Source organism: Salvelinus namaycush, chromosome 29 (genome assembly GCF_016432855.1).
Source record: "Salvelinus namaycush isolate Seneca chromosome 29, SaNama_1.0, whole genome shotgun sequence".
Lineage (NCBI taxonomy): Eukaryota > Metazoa > Chordata > Actinopteri > Salmoniformes > Salmonidae > Salvelinus > Salvelinus namaycush.
Genome location: NC_052335.1, coordinates 36,369,589 through 36,396,924, shown reverse-complemented (window position 1 = coordinate 36,396,924; position 27,336 = coordinate 36,369,589). Strand labels below are relative to the sequence as shown.

General features: G+C 43.8%; 2 protein-coding genes across 3 annotated transcripts in view; both read right to left on the bottom strand.

Annotated features, from left to right (window-relative positions):
- Positions 1–11,663, bottom strand: part of LOC120024364 (feline leukemia virus subgroup C receptor-related protein 2-like) — a 60,512-nt gene extending 48,849 nt beyond the window's left edge. The window contains exons 1-2 of one of the 2 annotated variants that reach the window (XR_005472820.1): positions 10,569–11,663; positions 4,861–5,002 (exon numbers count right to left, since the gene is read on the bottom strand). Coding sequence is in view for 1 of the 2 variants with exons in the window: in XM_038968592.1 (XP_038824520.1) it covers positions 4,861–5,002; positions 10,569–11,168 (742 nt within the window). In the remaining variant the exon portion in view is untranslated. The remainder of the gene's footprint in view (positions 1–4,860; positions 5,003–10,568) is intronic. The other variant, XM_038968592.1, reaches the window with a different exon arrangement.
- Positions 11,664–12,870: 1,207 nt separating this feature from the next.
- LOC120024618 (basic leucine zipper transcriptional factor ATF-like) lies at positions 12,871–22,023 on the bottom strand. Its single transcript, XM_038968914.1, has 3 exons — positions 21,742–22,023; positions 19,735–19,839; positions 12,871–13,685 (listed from the first exon to the last, which is right to left on the bottom strand). The coding sequence occupies exons 1-3, from the start codon at positions 21,808–21,810 to the stop codon at positions 13,464–13,466; spliced, it is 396 nt and encodes a 131-aa protein (XP_038824842.1). The 5' UTR covers positions 21,811–22,023; the 3' UTR covers positions 12,871–13,463.
- Between the last annotated feature and the right edge of the window lie 5,313 nt (positions 22,024–27,336).

Below are 27,336 nucleotides of genomic sequence, written 5' to 3'. Positions count from 1 at the left end.
TTTTTTTTTAAGAAGACATTGAATATCCCTTTGATCATGGTGAAGTTATTAATTACACATTGGAGGGTGTATCAATACACCGAGTCACTACAACGATACAGGCGTCCTTCCTAGGGCTGTGGCAGTCATGACATTTTGTCTGCCAATGACTGTCATGCAAATAACTGACGTTCTCATGGTAATTGACCGTTAATTAACATAAAAACGTTTAGCATCTCCTGGCTTCCACGTTTTGTCCACAAGCCACTGTTGCGGACCTTTGGAACATCTACATTTAAATAAGCAGAAATTTCCTGGTTGCTAAAATTGTAATAGTTCGCCTAAATTCAGTTTAAGTGACATAACAAATATATAAATAAATACAATCCTTCAAAATAGGCTACTAAAGCATGATTTAAAGAGAAGACAATGAAAAGACTAATATCTAATCTGTCTTTTAGTTATAAAAATGTTCAACTTAATTGAGCGAACAACATCGACCATATCCCCCGGTGAGTGCACACTGCGTATATTCACTCTTTATCCTGTTGGGTCAGCGCCACCTAAAAGTTGGGCAATAGTTTCCTCCTCCAGTTTAGATGGACGTCATATTCTATTAGTGTCTCCACCTTCTCGTAGGCCTATTACATGGACCATGTTGTTTTTACCGATCTGTTTGTCAGTGTCATTAGACTAGGCTACCCTGTCATCTGTCGTATTAAAAAAAGATTCTGCTAATGTCTCCAAGTCATATAAAGTGTAGTAAAATTGCATGAAATGTGTTTATAAAAAGGCCAGATTTTTCCCGTGCAAAGAAAGGCTAAATCGGATACATTTCTTCTATAGACTAAGCTACATGTGGGGCGGCAGGTAGCCTAGTGGTTAGAGTGTTGGGCCAGTACCCAAAAGGTTGGAAGATCGAATCCCTGAGCTGACAAGGTAAAAATCTGTCGTTCTGCCCATGAACAAGGCAGTTAACCCACTGTTCCTAGGCTGTCACTGTAAATAAGAATTGTTCTTAACTGACTTGCCTAGTTAAATAAAGATTTAAAAAATTATAATAATACTTGGCGCTACATGCGCCAAAGCATCTTTTTTGTGAAACAGTGATTGAGTTATATTATCTGCCTAAATTATGATTATCCAATCCAATATCTTACATAAGTCTGCAAATGCGATGATGCATGGAATGCTTTATTATACAGGCGCTTTTCTATGGTGAAAATGTGCTTCCCCAAACTTGAAACTCACGCGCAGCCTATATATGCTAGGTAGGCTACACCGGTTGTGAAGCGGATTAACGTGCTTCATTTAATGTGAGCAATAAACATAGGAGAAAGCTGAGAAACTCTTAAATAGAAGCCAGTCAAAACTCTGTTTTCACACACAACTGCACAGTGACTGGGCTTATAAGAACACAAGTTTCACTAGGCTCTGTAGGGTATGGGCTCTCCAACCCTGTTCCTGGGGTCTTGTTTCACTAGGCTATGGGTTCTCCAACCCTGTTCCTGGGGTCTTGTTTCACTAGGCTATGGGTTCTCCAACCCTGTTCCTGGGGTCTTGTTTCACTAGGCTATGGGTTCTCCAACCCTGTTCCAGAGGTCTTGTTTCACTAGGCTATGGGCTCTCCAACCCTGTTCCAGAGGTCTTGTTTCACTAGGCTCTGTAGGCTATGGGTTCTCCAACCCTGTTCCAGAGGTCTTGTTCCACTAGGCTCTGTAGGGTATGGGCTCTCCAACCCTGTTCCAGAGGTCTTGTTTCACTAGGCTCTGTAGGGTATGGGCTCTCCAACCCTGTTCCAGAGGTCTTGTTCCACTAGGCTATGGGTTCTCCAACCCTGTTCCAGAGGTCTTGTTTCACTAGGCTATGGGCTCTCCAACCCTGTTCCAGAGGTCTTGTTTCACTAGGCTCTGTAGGCTATGGGTTCTCCAACCCTGTTCCAGAGGTCTTGTTCCACTAGGCTCTGTAGGGTATGGGCTCTCCAACCCTGTTCCAGAGGTCTTGTTTCACTAGGCTCTGTAGGGTATGGGCTCTCCAACCCTGTTCCAGAGGTCTTGTTCCACTAGGCTCTGTAGGGTATGGGCTCTCCAACCCTGTTCCAGAGGTCTTGTTTCACTAGGCTCTGTAGGCTATGGGTTCTCCAACCCTGTTCCAGAGGTCTTGTTTCACTAGGCTCTGTAGGCTATGGGCTCTCCAACCCTGTTCCAGAGGTCTTGTTTCTCTAGGCTCTGTAGGCTATGGGTTCTCCAACCCTGTTCCAGAGGTCTTGTTTCACTAGGCTCTGTAGGCTATGGGTTCTCCAACCCTGTTCCAGAGGTCTTGTTTCACTAGGCTCTGTAGGCTATGGGTTCTCCAACCCTGTTCCAGAGGTCTTGTTTCTCTAGGCTCTGTAGGCTATGGGCTCTCCAACCCTGTTCCAGAGGTCTTGTTCCACTAGGCTCTGTAGGCTATGGGCTCTCCAACCCTGTTCCAGAGGTCTTGTTTCTCTAGGCTCTGTAGGCTATGGGCTCTCCAACCCTGTTCCAGAGGTCTTGTTTCTCTAGGCTCTGTAGGCTATGGGTTCTCCAACCCTGTTCCAGAGGTCTTGTTTCTCTAGGCTCTGTAGGCTATGGGCTCTCCAACCCTGTTCCAGAGGTCTTGTTTCTCTAGGCTCTGTAGGCTATGGGTTCTCCAACCCTGTTCCAGAGGTCTTGTTTCTCTAGGCTCTGTAGGCTATGGGCTCTCCAACCCTGTTCCAGAGGTCTTGTTTCTCTAGGCTCTGTAGGCTATGGGTTCTCCAACCCTGTTCCAGAGGTCTTGTTTCTCTAGGCTCTGTAGGCTATGGGCTCTCCAACCCTGTTCCAGAGGTCTTGTTCCACTAGGCTCTGTAGGCTATGGGCTCTCCAACCCTGTTCCAGAGGTCTTGTTCCACTAGGCTCTGTAGGCTATGGGCTCTCCAACCCTGATCCAAGGGTCCTAAGCCTATAGGCTACATTTTGAAGTATTTTGGCCACTTTAGTTGTGATACCAACCTGATCAAAACATATAGATCTATAGACTAGACTACATGATGCCTCTGTGATACCAACCTGATCAAAACATATAGATCTATAGACTAGACTACATGATGCCTCTGTGATACCAACCTGATCAAAACATATAGATCTATAGACTAGACTACATGATGCCTCTGTGATACCAACCTGATCAAAACATATAGATCTATAGACTAGACTACATGATGCCTCTGTGATACCAACCTGATCAAAACATATAGATCTATAGACTAGACTACATGATGCCTCTGTGATACCAACCTGATCAAAACATATAGATCTATAGACTAGACTACATGATGCCTCTGTGATACCAACCTGATCAAAACATATAGATCTATAGACTAGACTACATGATGCCTCTGTGATACCAACCTGATCAAAACATATAGATCTATAGACTAGACTACATGATGCCTCTGTGATACCAACCTGATCAAAACATATAGATCTATAGACTAGACTACATGATGCCTCTGTGATACCAACCTGATCAAAACATATAGATCTATAGACTAGACTACATGATGCCTCTGTGATACCAACCTGATCAAAACATATAGATCTATAGACTAGACTACATGATGCCTCTGTGATACCAACCTGATCAAAACATATAGATCTATAGACTAGACTACATGATGCCTCTGTGATACCAACCTGATCAAAACATATAGATCTATAGACTAGACTACATGATGCTTGCTACTATGATTTGAAAAAGTTGACTGCCTCAGACTGCACACATCATTCACAAGTGATAATATTGTCACTCATCAGACTGACTATTCTCAATTTAATCTGTTCTTCACATGAAATAAATAATGTGTGAAATTAGTTTTGATTTAGATTGGACCATTATGCATCTGTCAGAACAGGTCCAGGGTAAAGAAAATACATGTCAACCATATGCACTTGAATAGCAAACGGAGGACACTTTTCCCTGCGGTTCATTTTCATGCCATACAGGTAGACTATACTCCTGTTGTAAAGAGAAGCAATGTGCTTAATATTAGGAAAGTTGAGAAATAAATATAGTAGGGCTAGCCTATAGAAAGCTGATGGGATCCTCCTCTTTTTAATAGAGGCCATCACTCTGTTTTATCACTCCATTGCATAGCCTATAGAAAGCTGATGGGATCCTCCTCTTTTTAATAGAGGCCATCACTCTGTTTTATCACTCCATTGCATAGCCTATAGAAATGTTGTGTAACATGAGCTCATGGGCTCTCATGAAGTGTTCGATTAGATTTTCCATTACATTAGCATTGATGTCAGAGGGATTATGGTCACCGTAACAGCCCCAGTTCTTCCTAACTCATGTTGCTGGAGATGAGTTCACCTTTCAGCAGAACAATTACCTAGAACACAAGGCCAAATATACACTGGAGTTGATTACCAAGAACACATTGAATGTTCCTGAGGGCCTAGTTACTATGTTGACTTACTTCGGCTTGAAAATGTATGATAAAACTTGAAAATCTATGATAAAACTTGAAAATCTATGATAAAACTTGAAAATGGCTGTCAGCAATGATCAATAACCAACCTGACAGAGATTGAAGAATTTTAAAAATAATATTCTGCGAATATTGTACAATCCAGGTGTGCAAAGCTTTTAAGAGACTTACCCAGAAAGACTCACAGCTGTAATCACTGCCAAAGGTGATTCTAACATGTATTGACTCAGAATGTAAAAAATATATATATTTAAAAGTTAGAATTTCAATCCATTTTAATCCCACTTTAACACAACAACATTTTTTAAAAAGGGGTTATATATATGCATTAGTAAGAGTTTAATGATGTGATGTTTATATTTATAGTATAATAATAAACATGTTACCTATGACGACCAGTATGAAGAGCAGCGTAGCAACTCCTGCTGTGATGTAGAACATGATACTGATGTGATAGGCCAGCTGATCCATGTCCTCCACGTTAGGCACCAGGATGGGAGGGACCAGGAACCCAATGGCTATACCCAACTGGAAGAGAAGAAACAGACAGCATAGCTTTAATAAAAAAACAACTGCAGAGACATCTCCTTATTGGAGATGCATGTTGGGAGACAGAGAGGCTGGAGATAGCCAATAGGGGTGGCTGTTGTAGACAGAGGGCATTCATTCATTGTAGTACGAATGTAACTCGTCTCAAACTGGCTGACAGACAGTGCATGTTGGGCCATCCCTTCAGAGGTCCCAGTGATCAAATCAAAATGAATTTATAAAGCCATTTTTACATTCAGCAGATGTGACAAAGTCCTTATACAGAAACCCAGCCTGAAACCCAAAGCATGTTGGCTAGGAAAAACTCCATAGAAAAAGAGAGGAACCAGGCTCTGAGTGAGTGGCCAATCCACACTAAGTGATATAAGTGGAAATATTGAACAGCCAGTTGAAGGAGGAAGCCATGTAGCATCTTGTGTAATAAGACCATAACAGGCCATGGGCCATACAGGAACTACTATACTGTAAGTGTTATAGTGACATCAAAGTGGGAACACCTGCCCAGCCTCACGGACCGGAGGCTTCAGAGAAACACCTGCCCAGCCTCACGGACCGGAGGCTTCAGAGAAACACCTGCCCAGCCTCACGGACCGGAGGCTTCAGAGAAACACCTGCCCAGCCTCACGGACCGGAGGCTTCAGAGAAACACCTGCCCAGCCTCACGGACCGGAGGCTTCAGAGAAACACCTGCCCAGCCTCACGGACCGGAGGCTTCAGAGAATTACCTGCCCAGCCTCACGGACCGGAGGCTTCAGAGAAACACCTGCCCAGCCTCACGGACCGGAGGCTTCAGAGAAACACCTGCCCAGCCTCACGGACCGGAGGCTTCAGAGAAACACCTGCCCAGCCTCACGGACCGGAGGCTTCAGAGAAACACCTGCCCAGCCTCACGGACCGGAGGCTTCAGAGAAACACCTGCCCAGCCTCACGGACCGGAGGCTTCAGAGAATTACCTGCCCAGCCTCACGGACCGGAGGCTTCAGAGAAACACCTGCCCAGCCTCACGGACCGGAGGCTTCAGAGAAACACCTGCCCAGCCTCACGGACCGGAGGCTTCAGAGAAACACCTGCCCAGCCTCACGGACCGGAGGCTTCAGAGAAACACCTGCCCAGCCTCACGGACCGGAGGCTTCAGAGAAACACCTGCCCAGCCTCACGGACCGGAGGCTTCAGAGAAACACCTGCCCAGCCTCACGGACCGGAGGCTTCAGAGAAACACCTGAGAGAGACTCCAGTCACACAAGTTATAAACTGTTTTCTCTGCTACCGTGCGGCAAGCAGTACCAGAGCGCCAAGTCTATGACCAAAAGGCTCCTCAACAACTTCTACCCCCAAGCCATAAGACTGCTGAACAATTAATAAAATCGTCACCGGACTATTTACATTACTTTTTAGTATTATTTTTTTACTTTAGTCTACTTGGTAAATATGATCTTAACCAACAGTGCAATTCAAGAAGAGTTAAGGGCTTGTAAAAAAGCATTTCACAGGTCTACAATTGTTGTATTAAGCGCATGTGACAAATAAAGTTTGATTTGATGTAAGACAGGAAGTAGATCATAGCCAATCGAGGGCCAGCTCATCGATGTTGTAGAAAAGCATGAAGGTGTTGCTGGCCGACGCCGTACTGCAGCCACATGAAGGTGTTGCTGGCCGACGCCGTACTGCAGCCACATGAAGGTGTTGCTGGCCGACGCCGTACTGCAGCCACATGAAGGTGTTGCTGGCCGACGCCGTACTGCAGCCACATGAAGGTGTTGCTGGCCGACGCCGTACTGCAGCCACATGAAGGTGTTGCTGGCCGACGCCGTACTGCAGCCACATGAAGGTGTTGCTGGCCGACGCCTTCAAGCTATGTCAAGTTGGTTTTTGATCATTTCTAGGCAGCCATTTTCAATTCTTGCCATAGATTTTCAAGACGATTTTAAGTCAAAACTGTAACTAGGCAACTCAGGAACATTCAATGTGGTCTTGGTAATCAACTCCAGTGTAGATTTGGCCTTGTGTTTTACGTCATTGTCCTGTTGAATGGTGAATTCATCGTGTTTTACGTTATTGTCCTGCTGAAAGGTGAATTCATCTCCCAGGGTCTGATGAAAAGCAGACGTCCAGGTTTTCCTTTAGAGTTTTGCCTGTGCTAAGCTTAGCTGTATTCCGTTTCTTATCATAAAAAAAACTCCCAAGTCCCTTCCGATGACAAGCATACCCATAACATGATGCAGCCACCACCATGCTTGAAAATATTAAGAGTGGTACTCAGTGATGTGTTGGATTTGCCCCAAACATAACCCTTTGTATTCAGCACAAAGTTAATTTCTTTGCCACATTTTTAGCAGTTTTATTTTTGTATTTTACCTTTATTTAACTAGGCAAGTCAGATAAGAACAAATTCTTATTTTCAATGACGGCCTAGGAACAGTGGGTTAACTGCCTTGTTCAGGGGCAGAACGACATTTTTACCTCGTCAGCTCGGAGATTCGATCTTGCAACCTTTCGGTTACTAGTCCAACACCGCCCCAGGTAACCTAGTGGTGTGCCTTATTACAAACAGGATGCATGTTTTGGAATATTTGTATTCTGTACAGACTTCCTTCTTTTCACTCTGTCATTTAGGTCATTATTGTGGAGTAACTACAATGTTGTTGATCCATCCTCAGTTTAGCTGTGCCACTAGAGATCCTGGTTCGAGTCCAGGCTCTGTCGCAGCCGGCCGCGTTCGGGAGACCCATGGAGCGGCGCACAATTGGCCCAGCATCGTCCGGGTTAGGGGAGGGTTTGGCCGGCAGGGATGTTCTTGTCCCATCGCGCACTAGCGACTCCTGTGGCGGGCTGGGCGCAATGCACGCTGACACGGACGCCAGGTGTACGGTGTTTTCTCCGACACATTGGTGCGGCTGGCTTCCGGGTTAAGCGGGCATTGTGTCAAGAAGCAGTGCGGCTTGGCTGGGTTGTGTTTCGGAGGACGCACGGCTCTCGAACTTCGCCTCTCCCGAGTTCGTACGGGAGTTGCAGCGATGAGAAAAGACTGTAACCAACAGTGGAAAAAGTACCCAATTGTCATACTTGAGTAAAAGTATAGATACCTTAATAGAAAGTTACTCAAGTAAAAGTCACCCAGTAAAATACTACTTGAGTAAAAGTATCTGGTTGTAAATATACTTAAGTATCAAAAGTAAAAGTATAAATAATTTCAAATTCCTATATTAAGCAAACCAGACAGCACCATTCTCTTGTTTTTATTTTATTTACAGATAGCCAGAGGTGCACACTCAGACCTCATTTACAAAAGATGCATGTGTTTAGTGAGTCTGCAAGATCAGAGGCAGTAGGGATGACCGCGTGTTCTCTTGATAATTGGGTGAATTGGACAACTTTCCTGTCCTGCTAAGCATTCAACATGTAATGAGTACTGTTGGGTGTCAGGGAAAATGTAAGGAGTAAAAACTACATTATTTTCTTTTGGAATGTAGTGAAGTAAAAGTAGTCAAAAATATAAATAGTAAAGTACAGATTAGAGGTCGACCAATTAATCGGAATGGCCGATTAATCGCAGAGTGGGGGAGCCACTTTGTAACCTGGACCGTTACGGTAGTGAGTCACTGAGCCACTTTGTAACCTGGACCATTACAGTAGTGAGTCACTGAGCCACTTTGTAACCTGGACTATTACAGTAGTGAGTCACTGAGTCACTTTGTAACCTGGACCATTACAGTAGTGAGTCACTGAGCCACTTTGTAACCTGGTCCATTACAGTAGTGAGTCACTTTGTAACCTGGACCATTACAGTAGTGAGTCACTGAGCCACTTTGTAACCTGGACCATTACAGTAGTGAGTCACTGAGCCAATTTGTAACCTGGACCATTACAGTAGTGAGTCACTGAGCCACTTTGTAACCTGGACCGTTACGGTAGTGAGTCACTGAGCCACTTTGTAACCTGGACCATTACAGTAGTGAGTCACTGAGCCACTTTGTAAACTGGTCCATTACAGTAGTGAGTCACTTTGTAACCTGGACCATTACAGTAGTGAGTCACTGAGTCACTTTGTAACCTGGTCCATTACAGTAGTGAGTCACTGAGTCACTTTGTAACCTGGACCATTACAGTAGTGAGTCACTGAGCCACTTTGTAACCTGGTCCATTACAGTAGTGAGTCACTGAGCCACTTTGTAACCTGGTCCATTACAGTAGTGAGTCACTGAGCCACTTTGTAACCTGGACCATTACAGTAGTGAGTCACTGAGTCACTTTGTAACCTGGACCATTACAGTAGTGAGTCACTGAGCCACTTTGTAACCTGGACCATTACAGTAGTGAGTCACTGAGCCACTTTGTAACCTGGACCATTACAGTAGTGAGTTCTTGTGCAGCTTGTTGTTTGCTCTTTGCACATATATCACTGTATCATCTGCATACAGTTGAACTACAGACCCAGTACAGACAGAAGGCAGATCATTAATGTACAGGCTGAACAGGAGGGGCCCCAGTATTGACCCTTGGGGCATGCCCACATCATAGCTAAGAGTGGGTGACAGCTCATTGCTCACTCTGACACACTGAGTTCTGCCTTCAAGGTATGATTTCATCCATCTCAAGGCATTGGGGGAAAAGTTGAACTTGGACAATTTTGAAATGAGAATCTCATGGTTAACAGTATCAAAAGCTTGTCACCAATTAAGTAGTACTTTAAAGTATTTTTCTACTTAAGTACTTTACTCCACTGACTGTAACTACCAATTGGATACCACGAAATTGGGGAGAAAAAGGGGTTAAAATATATATTTTTAAAAATACCTTCACCTTCAAAGGGATATTCAATGTCTGCTTTTTTATTTTTTACCCATCTACCAATAGGTGCTCTTCTTTGCGAGGCATTGGAAAAACCTCCCTGGTCTTTGTGGTTGAATCTGTGTATGAAAGTCATTGCTGGACAGAAGGACCTTACATATAATTGTAATGTGTGGGGTACTGAGATGAGGTAGTCATTCAAAAATCATATTAATCACTATTATTGCACACAGAGTGAATCCAAGCAACTTATTATGTGACTTGTTAAACACATTTTTTACTCCTGAATTTATTTAGGCCATAACCAAAGGATTGAATAGTTATTTACTCAAGACATTTCAGCTTTCCATTTTTAATTCATTTGTAAACATTTCTAAAAACATAATTCCACTTTGACATTATGAGGTTAGTGTGTTTAAACCAGTTACACAACATCTCAATGTAATACATGTTCAGTTCAGGTTGTAACACAACAACATGTGGGAAAAGTCAAGGGGTGTGAATTCTCTCTGAAGTATGTGATGACATTGACCTTCCACCTTTGAGGGCCGAGGATGAGAGACGACCAACATAGGCCAGTAGTGGCTTGAGTCATGCGTAATTGCGCAACTGGGTCAAATAGACACCTAGATGGACTAAATCTGGGACATTCAGATAACTGACTAAATAAATAAGACATTACATTGTAATTGTATAATCAAATAGTTATATTAGCAATTACTTTTTAACTTATTGGACGTTAGACTACATAACATACCTGGTTTCCGAAGACCCCGATGGAGCAAGCGGTGGACACTTCCTCCGATCCGAACCACACCGAGGCGATCTTCGACGGCATCCCGAGGATAAATACCTGCGCAAGGGAGCAACAGAACTGTCCGAGCATGGTCACCGCAAACAGATCAGGTCTCACGCTTGTCACCTTGATCCAAGTCCCCGCACAATTCATGGCCGTAGCCACCAGCGCAATAATACGGAGACCCTTCTTATCCAGTAGCCAGGTGACCGGGAATATGAAGGGAATGTAAGTCAACATGTATATCATAGACATCCAATCTATGGTGAAAGACTCGACCCCGTAGAACCTCATGAAAATGTTGTTGATAATTCCGTACTGGATCCATTGGAACGAGTTACAGAGAGAATACGAGCTGAACAGCAACACGATGAGCCATCGTCGTTTGTATAGTTTGATGGTTTGGGTTGTATCGTCGCCGTTCCGGTTGAGTTGTATATTGTTCTCCAGGCGCATCTCCTCGCTGTCTCCGGCAGACAAAATTTTATTTTTTTCCAAATCCGACACATTTTCATTGTCGTTGATTTCGCCATCAACCAAGGAGAGTTTTCCGTTGCTCATATTGTAGCTTACGTTTATTCAACGACGTGCTGGTGAATACAATACAGACACGTATTTCTGTTACATTTTAGTGCGAGTTCAGAGTAGCCCGACTAACGTTATCTATGACAGCTCCAAGATAGTTTCAAACTATCGTTTTGGTACATTTAAGCCAAGCTTCTATTTATTATGCCACGTTAGTACATAGTCCTTTAAAGAAAATACATTCCATGAGATAAAAATGAAGTTAGTTAGAGAAACCAGGAAATTATTCGACGTTCGTGCAAAGGATTTTAAGACACCCCAGTCAAGCCTAGCTACATTACAAGTTAGCCTCACTTCCTTCACTTCCTAGTGTGTTGGAGTTGACAAAACAGTAGCCTACTTTCACAAGCAGTTTGAACTCAATATACAAAACTATTTAGCCCTAACATAATGTATGACGCGCGAAGTATCAAATGTCCAATGTAAACGCCGGTTTTACGTCACCACGTGGTACCAACCAGTGACCCCCACACATTGACCCCTCACCGCCGTCGGTGTTGAAATGTGGCACTGATGTCCCCGGGTGTGGACATCAACCCAACAACCGACTTCTGTGGTCCCCCGCCCTCAGATATACATAGAAAAATAGCATTTTTGGCATTGATAGTTCAATAATTTTGTCTGTTATAATATATATATATATATATATATATATTCTACAAACTAAAATGATTCCACTATCAATGCCAAAATGCTATTTTTGTTGTTGGTGGTATAAGTTACACAACACACTATCCACTGACCCAGGAATATAATATGGATCTGGAATTACAATACAATTGATCGTGTTAGTTTCATGAGTCGACTCGTACGTACAGCACACACGTGGTATACACGTCTGACGAAAATGCTTACTTCCAGGTTCCTTCTCGACAAAATGCAACAACAAAACATTTAACATGAAAATGTAAGCAAGCCTTGGCCTAAAAACATGAGGCTCACATCTCAACGTCACTATTTGCATTTGCATTGTAACTTTACTTCTAAATGTACAGTAAGACAACACACATATATATAGATATATATATATTTTTAAGTTTCAATACAACAGAAAATATTTAAAAAGTACAATCACTACTTATGGTAAACTAAAGACAGTGTAAGTCCTCCTGTCTCAGTGCAATCAGATAAACATTCCTATTGGAGCATACAATGCTTTACTGTACCTTACCTTTACTTATGGGTACACAGCGCCACCTAGCGACCATATAGATGAACAATCGAGTACCTTACAAATACACAGCGCCACCTAGCGACCACATAGATTGACAATAGAGACAATGCTTTACCGTTACTTTACCGTTACTTATAGGTACACAGCGCCACCTAACGATCATACAGATTAACGTGATGATTTCGTTATCAAAGTGATTGTCTGGTTGTCAGATAGCACTTACATGATGCAGATAATACATTTGTTGGTATCAAAATAGAAAAGCAGCATTGTTTGTTTCGACAATAATATTTTCAACATCATTGGAGTCATTAAAGCACAATTTGATCAAATGCCCTTCTACCTCCATCACAAATAACCTGTTGTTATCATCTACGATGTGGGATTGTATCCTGAGTATTTCAAGTAAAACAATTGCACTATAAAAAAAAATTTTTTTAGGCCAATAAACACTAAAATAACAAAACTGTTGAAAAAAAGTAGGACCAGTGATACAGTTCAGCGTTACTTCGAATATTTAAAAAGGTCAAATTTACAACTGACACAAGAGCAATGCACACAAACACTGTAACCTCCAAGATTGAAGGGATCAAATGTTATATACAAAAGAATTAAAAAAAATAAAAATAAAAATTTAAAAAACATAAAACAATCATTTTTATCATTCATCATTGTATGAATAGAGGACAAGAAACATTTCCACAAACTGGTGTTCTGGTATCGCGATCATGTTGGGTTTTCTGTCCTACAGTTAGACATGGACTATTTGCATTGTCCATACATTGATTGATTCTATAGTCACGTCGTAAAGATGGGTTCGGAAGTCATTTTTATATCGAACTGCCTTTTGTCATCTTTTCAAAATAAGAAAATCAGTTATTTTACACCAAGAAACCATTCCTAATTGCTGCTTGTTCCGTGCCGTTTCAAACACCATTCTTTACTCTGTTCAAGTGGCTCTATATAGTACACAACTTTTTGACACATAGGGCTCTGGTTAAAAGTAGTGCACTACTAAGTAAATAGGGTGCCATAGTGTACCAAGGTCACTAAACGTCTCCAGCTTCTCTCCAGTCCCCCTTGTTGGTCTGTGGTGATCAGTGCTGGTAGTGAGACACAGCAATACTGTGCTGGTGGTGGAAGGCACTGCTCCCGTGGTGGTGGGGGGAGTACAGGAGGTCATGGGTCGTCTGAGGGGCCAGGCCGGTGCAGAGAGGCTCATGGGTAGTCAGGACGGAGGAGAGATACTTGGCCTCTTCTGTTAGTCTCTTCACCTCCTTCCTCAGAGCTGCGTTCTCCTTCTCTAGGTTCTCACTCTCCTGAAACCACAGAAACGAATCAATCAATCAAATGTATGTATAAATGCTGCTTTACATCACCAGGTATCAAAAGTGCTTTACAGTAACCCAGCCAGCTTTAAAGTAACCCAGCCTGCTTTACAGTAACCCAGCCTGCTTTACAGTAACCCAGCCAGCTTTAAAGTGACTCAGCCTGCTTTACAGTAACCCAGCCAGCTTTACAGTAACCCAGCCAGCTTTACAGTAACCCAGCCAGCTTTACAGTAACCCAGCCTGCTTTACAGTAACCCAGCCTGCTTTACAGTAACCCAGCCAGCTTTACAGTAACCCAGCCAGCTTTACAGTAAGTCACATCCAAAAATATAAGATCAGGAAACATGTTTTATTGTATATATATATTTTTTTTTACATGTATTTAATCCCTTCTTTTTGGAACTAAACAGTCAGAGGGGTGTTCTAGTAAGCTATATATAATGGTTTTAAGAAGGTCACACCAAGGATCATTTTGCTATTTGATTTCGAATTTTAAGACCCCTGGAAGTATCCCCAAAAAATATAGAAAAAATTATTTGATCAAAAATGTTTTTTTTATTATTATTTATTTTTATTTTACAGGGAACAGTATCCATATATTTTTTCCATTCATTTTTTTCTACTGGTACCAGGGGACCTTCAGACGAGTCTGGTGAGGCCTGTGGACGTCTTAGAGAAAAACCGACATGTACGTGTTCCTGAGAGCCTCACCTTTCCACAGAGGGGTCATATGAGTGTGTAGCTCAACCTGTTGGGATGCTACAGACAGAAGTTGGCAGATCGGCTGTAGCGACTTCAGACGGGACCCAAGACGTAGAGCAAAACAGAGAACACCATTGTGTTCGTGAGAGTCTCATCTTTCCATTCGAAACGCTTCATTACGATTTTGTGAGAAGACCGATTTTCGGGATGTCTCATGGTCTGACAAACGCTGCTCTAGCTCCGTCACCTTTCACTGCAGATGTGGAAGTGTTACATCGGCGGATGTGGTGGAATGATACTAATCCAATACAAAGAAACTGATATCTCTAGCTTAACCTGACAGATTTTTATGGGGATTTTTGTATTATGCTAATTAGATTTCCACGGGGGCACGGACATCGACCTTCGTTTTTTTTATACAACCCGAGGCATCATCAGTCTGTAGTTCTGTAACTTCAAAGAAAATAAATCCCCCTTGACAATTTCATTAATTTGTCAACAAATGGTCTTCCAATTTTTGGGGGGCGCAGAAATGGCATTTCAGTGTCAACGACCTTTGTGGAAACCTAGGATGTGGGTGGTGGTGGTTGGTAGATCCAGTCTATGTGATTATATTATCTGTAAACCATCCCACCTGGTCTAGTTCTATGAGTCTTATCCATGTGTTGGCTCAGCCCAGCCCTCACTAGAGCATGATGGGGGACCAGTGTTGGCTCAGCCCAGGCCTCACTAGAGCATGAGGGGGGACACACCAGTATTGGCTCAGCCCAGGCCTCACTAGAGCATGAGGGGGGACACACCAGTATTGGCTCAGCCCAGGCTTCACTAGAGCATGATGGGGGACACACCAGTATTGGCTCAGCCCAGGCTTCACTAGAGCATGATGGGGGACACACCAGTATTGGCTCAGCCCAGGCCTCACTAGAGCATGAGGGGGGACACACCAGTGTTGGCTCAGCGTATTCTGTGGTTGTATGGTTTCTTCAACTCGCTTGATAAACAGGAAGTAGAATTTTCCCTGACTGTGACACGTTTCCTGTTTCCTGAGTAGAAGTCATTCAGAAGACTCTCTCTCTCTCTCTCTCTCTCTCGCTCTCTCTTCTGTGTAAATTAGGTATAGTAGAAAGCCGTGGGCAGGAGGGGAGAGAACGGCTGTCATTTCTGGTAAAGGACCCGTGTCAGTGGGTTGTTACCCTAAGTGACGTGAGCACTGGGGTTTACCCAGGCCTGTCTCTGACAGTAATACTACACAGTCTAACACTCTCTATCTTCCCTCCTCTAACCCTGGCCCTCTCTCAACCTTTTAGAGGAACAAATAAGTGGAGCATTTCTGTCTAACCTGTTTAGCTTCCTACGCCTCTGGGAGTAAAAAGCCATCATCACCCACGAACACGCAAAGCTCAGCTGGCCCTGTGCTGGCCCACACTGTAATGGAACATCTACAAACATACATGAGGACCTCAGAGCAACAACAACAAAAAACAACAGAGATTTTTTATTTTTTCATTTTAATAGTTGTAGATTAATGTTATTGTCTTTCTAAACCACTGGAGAGAAGAAGAAAAACTATATCCGACCTGCGTTTTATTAAATGACAGACATATTTTCTCGAGAGTTAGAGTTGAATGGGTGTCTCCTATCGACTCTAAATGCATTGATTTTGACATGACACCGTAGACCTTATGAAGAAAGTGTCCCCAGATGAACTGCACGGTATCCCATTGATAATCTCTCCTCTCTTCAGCAACACCGACCACTAACGCTACATTTATTTGTAGCTTCTACAAACGGAAATAGGTGTTCTCTACTAGACTGTACCAAGCGACAGTAGTGAAAGGCAGTGACTAAAACCTCAACTCTGCAGCCAGCCAGTCGATCAACAGAAAGAGACGTTGAAATGAAAGTGACTGTGCTTTTTCACTTTGACTATACCTCAAGTACCTCCAGTCACGTGCCGTATCGCTACTGCTACTCTGGTACAGAGAACTACTAGAGTAGAGCGGTATTGCTAACAGCCTACCAGCCTACCAGTCTACCAGCCTACCAGCCTACCACTACAGAGAACTACTAGAGTAGAGCGGTATTGCTACCAGCCTACCAGCCTACCAGCCTACCAGTCTACCATCCTACCAGCCTACCAGCCTACCACTACAGAGAACTACTAGAGTAGAGCGGTATTGCTACCAGCCTACCAGCCTACCAGTCTACCAGCCTACAAGCTTACCAGCCTACCAGCCTACCAGTCTACCAGCCTACCAGTCTACCAGCCTACCAGTCTACCAGACTACCAGCCTACCAGCCTACCACTACAGAGAACTACTAGAGTAGAGCGGTATTGCTACCAGCCTACCAGCCTACCAGCCTACCACTACAGAGAACTACTAGAGTAGAGCGGTATTGCTACCAGCCTACCAGTCTACCAGTCTACCAGCCTACCAGCCTACCACTACAGAGAACTACTAGAGTAGAGCGGTATTGCTACCAGCCTACCAGTCTACCAGCCTACCAGTCTACCAGTCTACCAGCCTACCAGTCTACCAGTCTACCAGCCTACCAGTCTACCAGCCTACCAGTCTACCAGCCTACCAGTCTACCAGCCTACCAGCCTACCAGTCTACCAGTCTACCAGCCTACCAGTCTACCAGCCTACCAGCCTACCAGCCTACCAGTCTACCATCCTACCATCCTACCAGCCTACCATCCTACCAGCCTACCACTACAGAGAACTACTAGAGTAGAGCGGTATTGCTACCAGCCTACCAGCCTACCAGTCTACCCGTCTACCAGCCTACCAGCCTACCAGTCTACCAGCCTACCAGCCTACCATCCTACCAGCCTACCAGTCTACCAGCCTACCAGCCTACCACTACAGAGAACTACTAGAGTAGAGCGGTATTGCTACCAGTCTACCAGTCTACCAGCCTACCAGCCTACCAGTCTACCAGCCTACCAGCCTACCAGCCTACCAGCCTACCATCCTACCAGCCTCCCAGTCTACCAGCCTACCAGTCTACCACTACAGAGAACTACTAGAGTAGAGCGGTATTGCTACCAGTCTACCATCCTACCAGCCTACCAGTCTACCAGCCTTCCAGCCTTCCAGCCTACCAGCCTACCAGTCTACCATCCTACCAGTCTACCAGTCTACCAGCCTACCAGCCTACCAGCCTACCAGCCTACCAGCCTACCAGTCTACCAGCCTACCAGCCTACCATCCTACCAGTCTACCAGCCTACCAGTCTACCAGTCTACCAGCCTACCAGCCTACCAGCCTACCAGTCTACCAGCCTACCAGTCTACCAGCCTACCAGTCTACCAGTCTACCAGCCTACCAGCCTACCAGTCTACCAGCCTACCAGTCTACCAGCCTACCAGTCTACCATCCTACCAGCCTACCAGCCTACCAGCCTACCAGCCTACCATCCTACCAGTCTACCAGCCTACCAGCCTACCATCCTACCAGTCTACCAGCCTACCAGCCTACCATCCTACCAGCCTACCATCCTACCAGTCTACCAGTCTACCAGCCTACCAGCCTACCAGCCTACCAGCCTACCAGCCTACCATCCTACCAGCCTACCATCCTACCAGTCTACCAGTCTACCAGCCTACCAGTCTACCAGCCTACCAGCCTACCACTACAGAGAACTACTGTCACAGTGGAGAATTCTAGGTAAAAACAGGAGGACACAACACCCATTTCTGATGTTAAGATTCAGTGCCATAATCATTAGTGCTGGTCTCTGGGTTGCTGACGCCCACACGTGATAATGAAAACTCTCAGCACTACAGCAAACACACATAGGCAGAGATCTGGCCACGGTAGCGTCTCAAATGCCACCCTATTCCCTATTCAGTGCACGTATTTTGACCGGAGTTCGTAGCTATCAGAATCATACGTAGTGCACTATATAGGGAGTAGGGAGCTATCTGGGGACTCAAGCCCAAGTGTTGAGCCCAACAGAAGCCATGATGACACATCGCCACATGGTCCATCGGCAGCACCGTGTCAATATCATCTCACACAGACCAACACAGACCAACACAGATTCCCAACAACACAGCCTTATCGTGGTAGTTCACTGGGGAAATGGTCCCCGTGATTTGAAGGACTTGAAAATGTTTGATTACTACATAACCAGTCGGTTACTGACTTGTAGCCTGAGTACCAGTCGGTTACTGAATTGTAGCAGTGAGTACCAGTCTGTTTGTGCTATCATGCCCACTCCTTGTTTTGCTTGACCATGAGCAACGGAGTTGGCAAGAGCACAAACAGAAGGAGACAACAGATCTGGGACCAGGCTATAGAAGGAGACAACAGATCTGGGACCAGGCTATAGAAGGAGATAACAGATCTGGGACCAGGCTATTGAAGGAGACAACAGATCTGGGACCAGGCTATAGAAGGAGACAACAGATCTGGGACCAGGCTATAGAAGGAGATAACAGATCTGGGACCAGGCTATTGAAGGAGACAACAGATCTGGGACCAGGCTATAGAAGGAGACAACAGATCTGGGACCAGGCTATAGAAGGAGACAACAGATCTGGGACCAGGCTATAGAAGGAGACAACAGATCTGGGACCAGGCTATAGAAGGAGACAACAGATCTGGGACCAGGCTATAGAAGGAGACAACAGATCTGGGACCAGGCTATAGAAGGAGATAACAGATCTGGGACCAGGCTATAGGAGGAGACAACAGATCTGGGACCAGGCTATAGAAGAAGACAACAGATCTGGGACCAGGCTACAGAAGGAGACAACAGATCTGGGACCAGGCTATAGAAGGAGACAACAGATCTGGGACCAGGCTATAGAAGGAGACAACAGATCTGGGACCAGGCTATAGAAGGAGACAACAGATCTGGGACCAGGCTATAGAAGGAGATAACAGATCTGGGACCAGGCTATAGAAGGAGACAGTCTTTTTTGAAACACTATAAGATTCCTGTATGGGTGAAATGTTTATTTGTTTTATTCAGGGCACAACTGACTCACTGCTAAATTGCTCATGCCAGACCCAGTCGTGCTAGGATATGATAGCATACATTAGGCCTTGTGAATAATCATCCTCAATTGATTCACTGCCCATGCCATGCTTAACTCATAGCCAGACATAGTGCATGCATCGGTGTGTTGCATTGTGGGTAGTCAGCCTAACTCATAGCCAGACATAGTGCATGCATCGGTGTGTTGCATTGTGGGTAGTCAGCCTAACTCATAGCCAGACATGGTGCATGCATCTGTGTGTTGCATTGTGGGTAGTCAGCCTAACTCATAGCCAGACATGGTGCATGCATCGGTGTGTTGCATTGTGGGCAGTCATCCTCACCAGGTGTAGACTGTCTGCCTTCTGGGTCTGTCTCATCCTGCTCTTCTGGGCAGCGATACGGTTCTTCTCTCTTCTCATTACCTTCTTGATGTTGTCTGAGGAGCCCTGGGGAGAGATACGAGGCCAGTCATCTTCCTGTCAGGACGCTAACTGTCGCTCACCCTAACTAACTTACACTAATGGGTGGAGTAGTAGGGTTCATTCCAGTATAGATATTGTAGATTGAAAATGTATAATCATGCATACCAATATTGAGACAGTTCTAGGATGAGACATCTCTTTGATGCGTGACTTGACTGACGCATCGTTTCTACAAAGCTGTTCTGATACCGTGATCAGGACATGAAACAAGGCGTGATCTGAGGTGATGTGTGAACTGACGAGTCAGACCCACCCGACCCATCTTTTCTCAGCAGATGTCTAGCAGCTCATCAAACGGCCTTGATTCCCAGGCCACACCTAACTATACAAGTCATTGTCATCAAGAAAACTCTTCAGTGTTGTCATGCATTATTCTACATGATTCTACATTATTCTACATGATTCTACATGATTCTACATGAGTCTACATGAGTCTACATGAGTCTACATGATTCTACATGAGTCTACATGATTCTACATGATTCTACATGATTCTACATTCCAATAAGAATCTAAACACTATGGAAGAACACAAACTCTGTCCTGGGGAACCCAACAAACTCTGTCCTGGGGAACCCAACAAACTCTGTCCTGGGGAACCCAACAAACTCTGTCCTGGGGAACCCAACAAACTCTGTCCTGGGGAACCCAACAAACTCTGTCCTGGGGAACCCAACAAACTCTGTCCTGGGGAACCCTGGGGAACCCAACAAACTCTGTCCTGGGGAACCCTGTCGAACCCAACAAACTCTGTCCTGGGGAACCCAACAAACTCTGTCCTGGGGAACCCTGGGGAACCCAACAAACTCTGTCCTGGGGAACCCTGTCGAACCCAACAAACTCTGCCCTGGGGAACCCAACAAACTATGTCCTGGGGAACCCTGGGGAACCCAACAAACTCTGTCCTGGGGAATCCTGGGGAACCCAACAAACTCTGTCCTGGGGAACCCTGGGGAACCCAACAAACTCTGTCCTGGGGAACCCTGGGGAACCCAACAAACTCTGTCCTGGGGAACCCAAGGGATGCACGTTTTGGTTTATGCTCTAGCACTACACAGCTGATTCAAATAGTCAAAGCTTGACGATGAGTTGATTATCTGAATCAGCTGTGTCGTGCCAGGGACAAACAAAACGTGCACCCCTTAAATGACCAGTCGTGTGATGGTGATGTATGAAACCTCAACAATATATTAATGAAAAGGTGATTATAATGCCCCATCCGAGCTGATGTACAAAACAGTCATCTATCATGTCTCAACATACCAATGATAACACTTCATGACTGAATACATGTTATGAGAGAGAGAGAGACAGAGACAGAGAGACAGAGAGACAGAGACGGAGAAACAGAGAGACAGCGACAGAGAGAGAGACAGAGAGAGAGAGACAGAGAGACAGCGACAGAGAGAGAGACAGAGAGACAGCGACAGAGAGAGAGAGACAGAGAGACAGCGACAGAGAGAGAGACAGAGACAGAGAGACAGCGATGGAGAGACAGAGACAGAGAGACAGAGAGAGACAGAGACAGAGAGTGACAGAGAGAGTGACAGAGACAGAGACAGAGCGACAGAGAGAGACAGAGACAGAGAGACGGAGAGACAGAGAGACAGAGAGACAGAGAGACAGCGACAGAGAGACAGAAGAGGATAGAAAAGGTGCCCCTACCTGTCTATGTCTTAATATCCCAATGATAACACTTCTTGACTGAATACACACTGCAACAACAGTGAAAGAAAATACAAAATAATAAGGGAGAAGAGGAAAGAGAGAGAGAGAGAGAGAGAGAGAGAGAGAGAGAGAGAGAGAGAGAGAGAGAGAGAGAGAGAGAGAGAGAGAGAGAGAGAGAGAGAGAGAGAATCTCCTTACCTGCCTGCTACTCGCTGGCGAAGGGGACTTGGCATAACTGGAATCATTACTGTCAGAACCATGAGCCATAACCAACCACGTCGCCCCAAATACAGAGCCTCTCTCCACTTCTGCTTTCTGTTTGTGTCTGTATCGATGTGTGTGCACCACTGTGTGAGCGCGCGTGTGTGCAGCAGAGAGAGAGAGAGTGTGGGCTTAGCTGAACTTGGTCGATCGCTTAATGAGTAAGAACTCTTTCTCTCTCTCTCTCTCTCTCTCTCTCTCTCTCTCTCTCTCTCTCTCTCTCTCTCTCTCTGTCTCTCCCACCTCTCTCTCTCTCTCCCTCTCTGACTCTCTCTCTCTCTGACTCTCTCTCTCTCTCTCTCTCTCTCTCTGACTCTCTCTCTCTGACTCTCTCTCTCTCTCTTTCTCTCTCTCTCTGACTCTTCTATTACTCTCCCGCCCTCCTTTCCTCTCTTTCTCACTGACACACACGACACACTGTCCAATTAGCAGCCAGTGTCTGATGTGGTTTCTGATAAAAACAAGGTTAGTGACACAGAACTGGAAGTCACATGACCCTTGGAAAGTTTGCATAGCGGTATCAACCTATAGGGGCATATCTACTACCAAGTAAACCCCACAGGAAGTCCCATTCTTCTATTTACAGGGGGAATATATATCATATTCTGATCCTGGAATTAGCCTGACTGGAATATTAGGAGGTAAAATGAGACACTGTTACACACAGTATCATAGAGAGAGATGGTGATTATCAAATGAGATATATTTTCATCTGACTACAGCAATAAAATGGGATTTGTAGTATGTATTAAGATTAGGGAGGTAAGGCAATAAATAGGCTGTAGTGGCAAAATAATTACGATTTAGCGTTAACACTGGAGTGATAGATGTGCAGAAGATGATGTGCAAGTAGAGATACTGGGGTGCAAAGGAGCAAAAAATTAATAAATAACAATATGGGGATGAGGTAGTTGGGTGGGCTATTTACAGATGGGCTATGTACAGGTGCAATGATCAGTAAGCTGCTCTGACAGCTGGTGCTTTCGTTCCAATCATTGGCAGCAGAGAACTGGAAGGAACGGCGGCCAAAGAGGAGTTGGCTTTGGGGATGACCAGTGAAATATACCTGCTGGAGTGCGTGCTACGAGTGGGTGTTGCTATGGTGACCAGTGAGGTGAGATAAGGCGGGGCTTTACCTAGCAAAGACTTATAGATGACCTGGAGCCAGTGGGTTTGGCGACGAATATGAAGCGAGAGCCAGCCAACGAGAGCAAACAGGTCGCAGTGGTGGGTAGTATATGGGGCTTTGGTGACAAAACGGATGGCACTGTGATAGACTACATCCAGTTTGCTGAATAGAGTGTTTTATTATTATTTAAATTTGTTTTGATTTTATGTATCACTTTTTCAGTCAGAGTAGGGGGGAATTGTACAGACTATATTGGTGAATACAGAAATAGCCTTGTGTATGTCTCCTGTCTTTCAGGGTTTTCTGATCGTTTTATTTTGTGAAGATGGAGCTCGCTGTTCCTGTGTATTTCATCAGAAACGATGAAATATTTGTCTATGTCCTCTAGTCTAGTACATAGGCAACATGAAACCTTACATAGAAGGTTTCTCTTCATAATGTAGCCACCATTTTGAAGTTACTATTGTTGTTTTTACATGGAAGGTTTCTCTTCATAATATAGCCACCATTTTGAAGTTACTGTTGTTGTTTTTACATGGAAGGTTTCTCTTCATAATATAGCCACCATTTTGAAGTTACTGTTGTTGTTTTTACATGGAAGGTTTCTCTTCATAATGTAGCCACCATTTTGAAGTTACTGTTGTTGTTTTTACATGGAAGGTTTCTCTTCATAATGTAGCCACCATTTTGAAGTTACTGTTGTTGTTTTTACATGGAAGGTTTCTCTTCATAATGTAGCCACCATTTTGAAGTTACTGTTGTTGTTTTTACATGGAAGGTTTCTCTTCATAATATAGCCACCATTTTGAAGTTATTGTTGTTGTTTGTGTTGCATTTTGGTGTCATGAGATCAAGAAAACAATCATTGTGCGCCTGAAGAAAAGGCAGACCTAAACACCTTCTGCCTGGCAGAAGAGCCTCCAACACAGAAACATGTTCTGATGAGCTTCAAGGACAAAGACCAGAATGCATCTGAAACAACAATGATTGATGATTGTATTGTCCATTGAGAGGCTTTGAAGCCACCAGTCAGCCATTTTGACACTCCCCAGTAGGAGCAGTCCAGCATAGGAATGAATGCAATTCTACAGTATTTCAATTAAACGTTTCAAGGACAAAATTACATGTATTTAAGTGTATTTTTGTTGTAGTGGGACAGCAACATTAGTAACAAAGAAATAAAAAATGTTTATATATTTTTTATATATTTTTTTGTTGTTGTATGCTTTCATAATATAATTAAAGTCTGTAAAGTGTCTGTAATAGAAAATACGTGGCAAAAACGAATGTAGACATCAATACATGCATTAATAATAAGAAAATTGTGAAAAATAAAAAAAGTACAGTATACCAGTTTAATTTAAGGACCAAAAAAATGAACAGCCGTAACATATAGATTGCAAAAAAGTCGGGAAGAGATTTTTGACGTACCGATTCCACAGCACATGGAACTGATATGCAAAACAATGCCAGATTCCAAAAGTAGAATTTTTCAATTTAAATTATTATACAACATTCTTGCAACCAATAGAATGTTATTTATATGCTGGATACAACCTTCCCAGCTCTGCAGATTTTGCTGCGAAGAGGCAGAATCATTAGATCATTTGTTTTGGTACCGTCCATATGTAGCTTGTTTTTGGTCACAGGTTCTGGAACAGCTGAAGAATTGCAATATTTACCCGGAGCTAACCCTGCAGATAGCACTACTGGGTGATCTGAAAAGTCATAGTCATTCAATCAATAATATAATAATACTTTTAGCAAAAAAAAATATTTTCAATTTACAATCTGTAGAAGCCATGAGAATAGAAAGGTTCAGTACTTTTGTGAAACAGCAGAGTTAAATATATGGCAGCTAAAAATCCAATATGGATGGTGTTAAAAGATAGATGGGAGGGGTTGAATGGAGCTGAACGTTGGGACTAATAACAACTAATAATAACAAGATAACTAATGTAAAACATACTGTGTCCGTAAAACGTATGTGGGTTAAGAACTTTGGTGAAAGAGCACAGTTTGAAAGATATGGCAAATAGAAATCAAACCGGAAGGACATCAGTAATAGATGGGAGAGGTTGAGGGTAGAGGAAGGACATCAGTAATAGATGGGAGAGGTTGAGGGTAGAGGAAGGACATCAGTAATAGATGGGAGAGGTTGAGGGTAGAGGAAGGACATCAGAAATAGATGGGAGAGGATGAGAGTAGAGGAAGGACATCAGTAATAGATGGGAGAGGTTGAGGGTAGAGGAAGGACATCAGAAATAGATGGGAGAGGTTGAGAGTAGAGGAAGGACATCAGTAATAGATGGGAGAGGTTGAGGGTAGAGGAAGGACATCAGTAATAGATGGGAGAGGTTGAGGGTAGAGGAAGGACATCAGTAATAGATGGGAGAGGTAGAGGAAGGACATCAGTAATAGATGGGAGAGGTTGAGGGTAGAGGAAGGACATCAGTAATAGATGGGAGAGGTAGAGGAAGGACATCAGTAATAGATGGGAGAGGTTGAGGGTAGAGGAAGGACATCAGTAATAGATGGGAGAGGTTGAGGGTAGAGGAAGGACATCAGAAATAGATGGGAGAGGTAGAGGAAGGACATCAGTAATAGATGGGAGAGGTGGAGGGTAGAGGAAGGACATCAGTAATAGATGGGAGAGGTTGAGGGTAGAGGAAGGACATCAGTAATAGATGGGAGAGGTTGAGGGTAGAGGAAGGACATCAGTAATAGATGGGAGAGGTTGAGAGTAGAGGAAGGACATCAGTAATAGATGGGAGAGGTTGAGAGTAGAGGAAGGACATCAGTAATAGATGGGAGAGGTTGAGGGTAGAGGAAGGACATCAGTAATAGATGGGAGAGGTTGAGGGTAGAGGAAGGACATCAGTAATAGATGGGAGAGGTAGAGGAAGGACAGGAGTAAAAACGAACAAAATATAACTATTGTAAAATAGACTGTGTCCATAAAATGTATATATAGTATTAATACGCTGGTAATACAGGCCTAAACGTTGTTGTTCACTAGTTTACTCCAATTGGGGGAGGGGTGGTAGGGTTGGAGGGTAATAAAGGAAAATAGATTTAAAATATATATATATATGTATATGTATGTATTTATATGTGTACAGTACCGGTCAAAAGTTTTAGAACACCTACTCATTCAAGGGTTTTTCTTTATTTTTACTATTTTCTACATTGTAGAATAATAGTGAAGACATCAACACTATGAATTAACACATATGGAATCATGTAGTAACCAAAAAAAGTGTTAAAACAAATCAAAATATATTTTGTATTTGAGATTATTCAAAGTAGCCACCCTTTGCCTTGATGACAGCTTTGTACACTCTTGGCATTTACAGTTACAGATCCATACAGCTATGGAGCCTCCATCCTACTAAACTACACTGTAGCAGTTACAGATCCATACAGCCTCCATCCTACTAAACTACACTGTAGCAGTTACAGATCCATACAGCCTCCATCCTACTAAACTACACTGTAGTAGTTACAGATCCATACAGCTATGGAGCCTCCATCCTACTAAACTACACTGTAGCAGTTACAGATCCATACAGCTATGGAGCCTCCATCCTACTAAACTACACTGTAGCAGTTACAGATCCATACAGCTATGGAGCCTCCATCCTACTAAACTACACTGTAGCAGTTACAGATCCATACAGCTATGGAGCCTCCATCCTACTAAACTACACTGTAGCAGTTACAGATCCATACAGCTATGGAGCCTCCATCCTACTAAACTACACTGTAGTAGTTACAGATCCATACAGCTATGGAGCCTCCATCCTACTAAACTACACTGTAGCAGTTACAGATCCATACAGCCTCCATCCTACTAAACTACACTGTAGCAGTTACAGATCCATACAGCCTCCATCCTACTAAACTACACTGTAGCAGTTACAGATCCATACAGCCTCCATCCGACTAAACTACACTGTAGCAGTTACAGATCCATACAGCCTCCATCCTACTAAACTACACTGTAGTAGTTACAGATCCATACAGCTATGGAGCCTCCATCCTACTAAACTACACTGTAGCAGTTACAGATCCATACAGCTATGGAGCCTCCATCCTACTAAACTACACTGTAGCAGTTACAGATCCATACAGCTATGGAGCCTCCATCCTACTAAACTACACTGTAGTAGTTACAGATCCATACAGCTATGGAGCCTCCATCCTACTAAACTACACTGTAGCAGTTACAGATCCATACAGCCTCCATCCTACTAAACTACACTGTAGTAGTTACAGATCCATACAGCTATGGAGCCTCCATCCTACTAAACTACACTGTAGCAGTTACAGATCCATACAGCTATGGAGCCTCCATCCCACTAAACTACACTGTAGCAGTTACAGATCCATACAGCTATGGA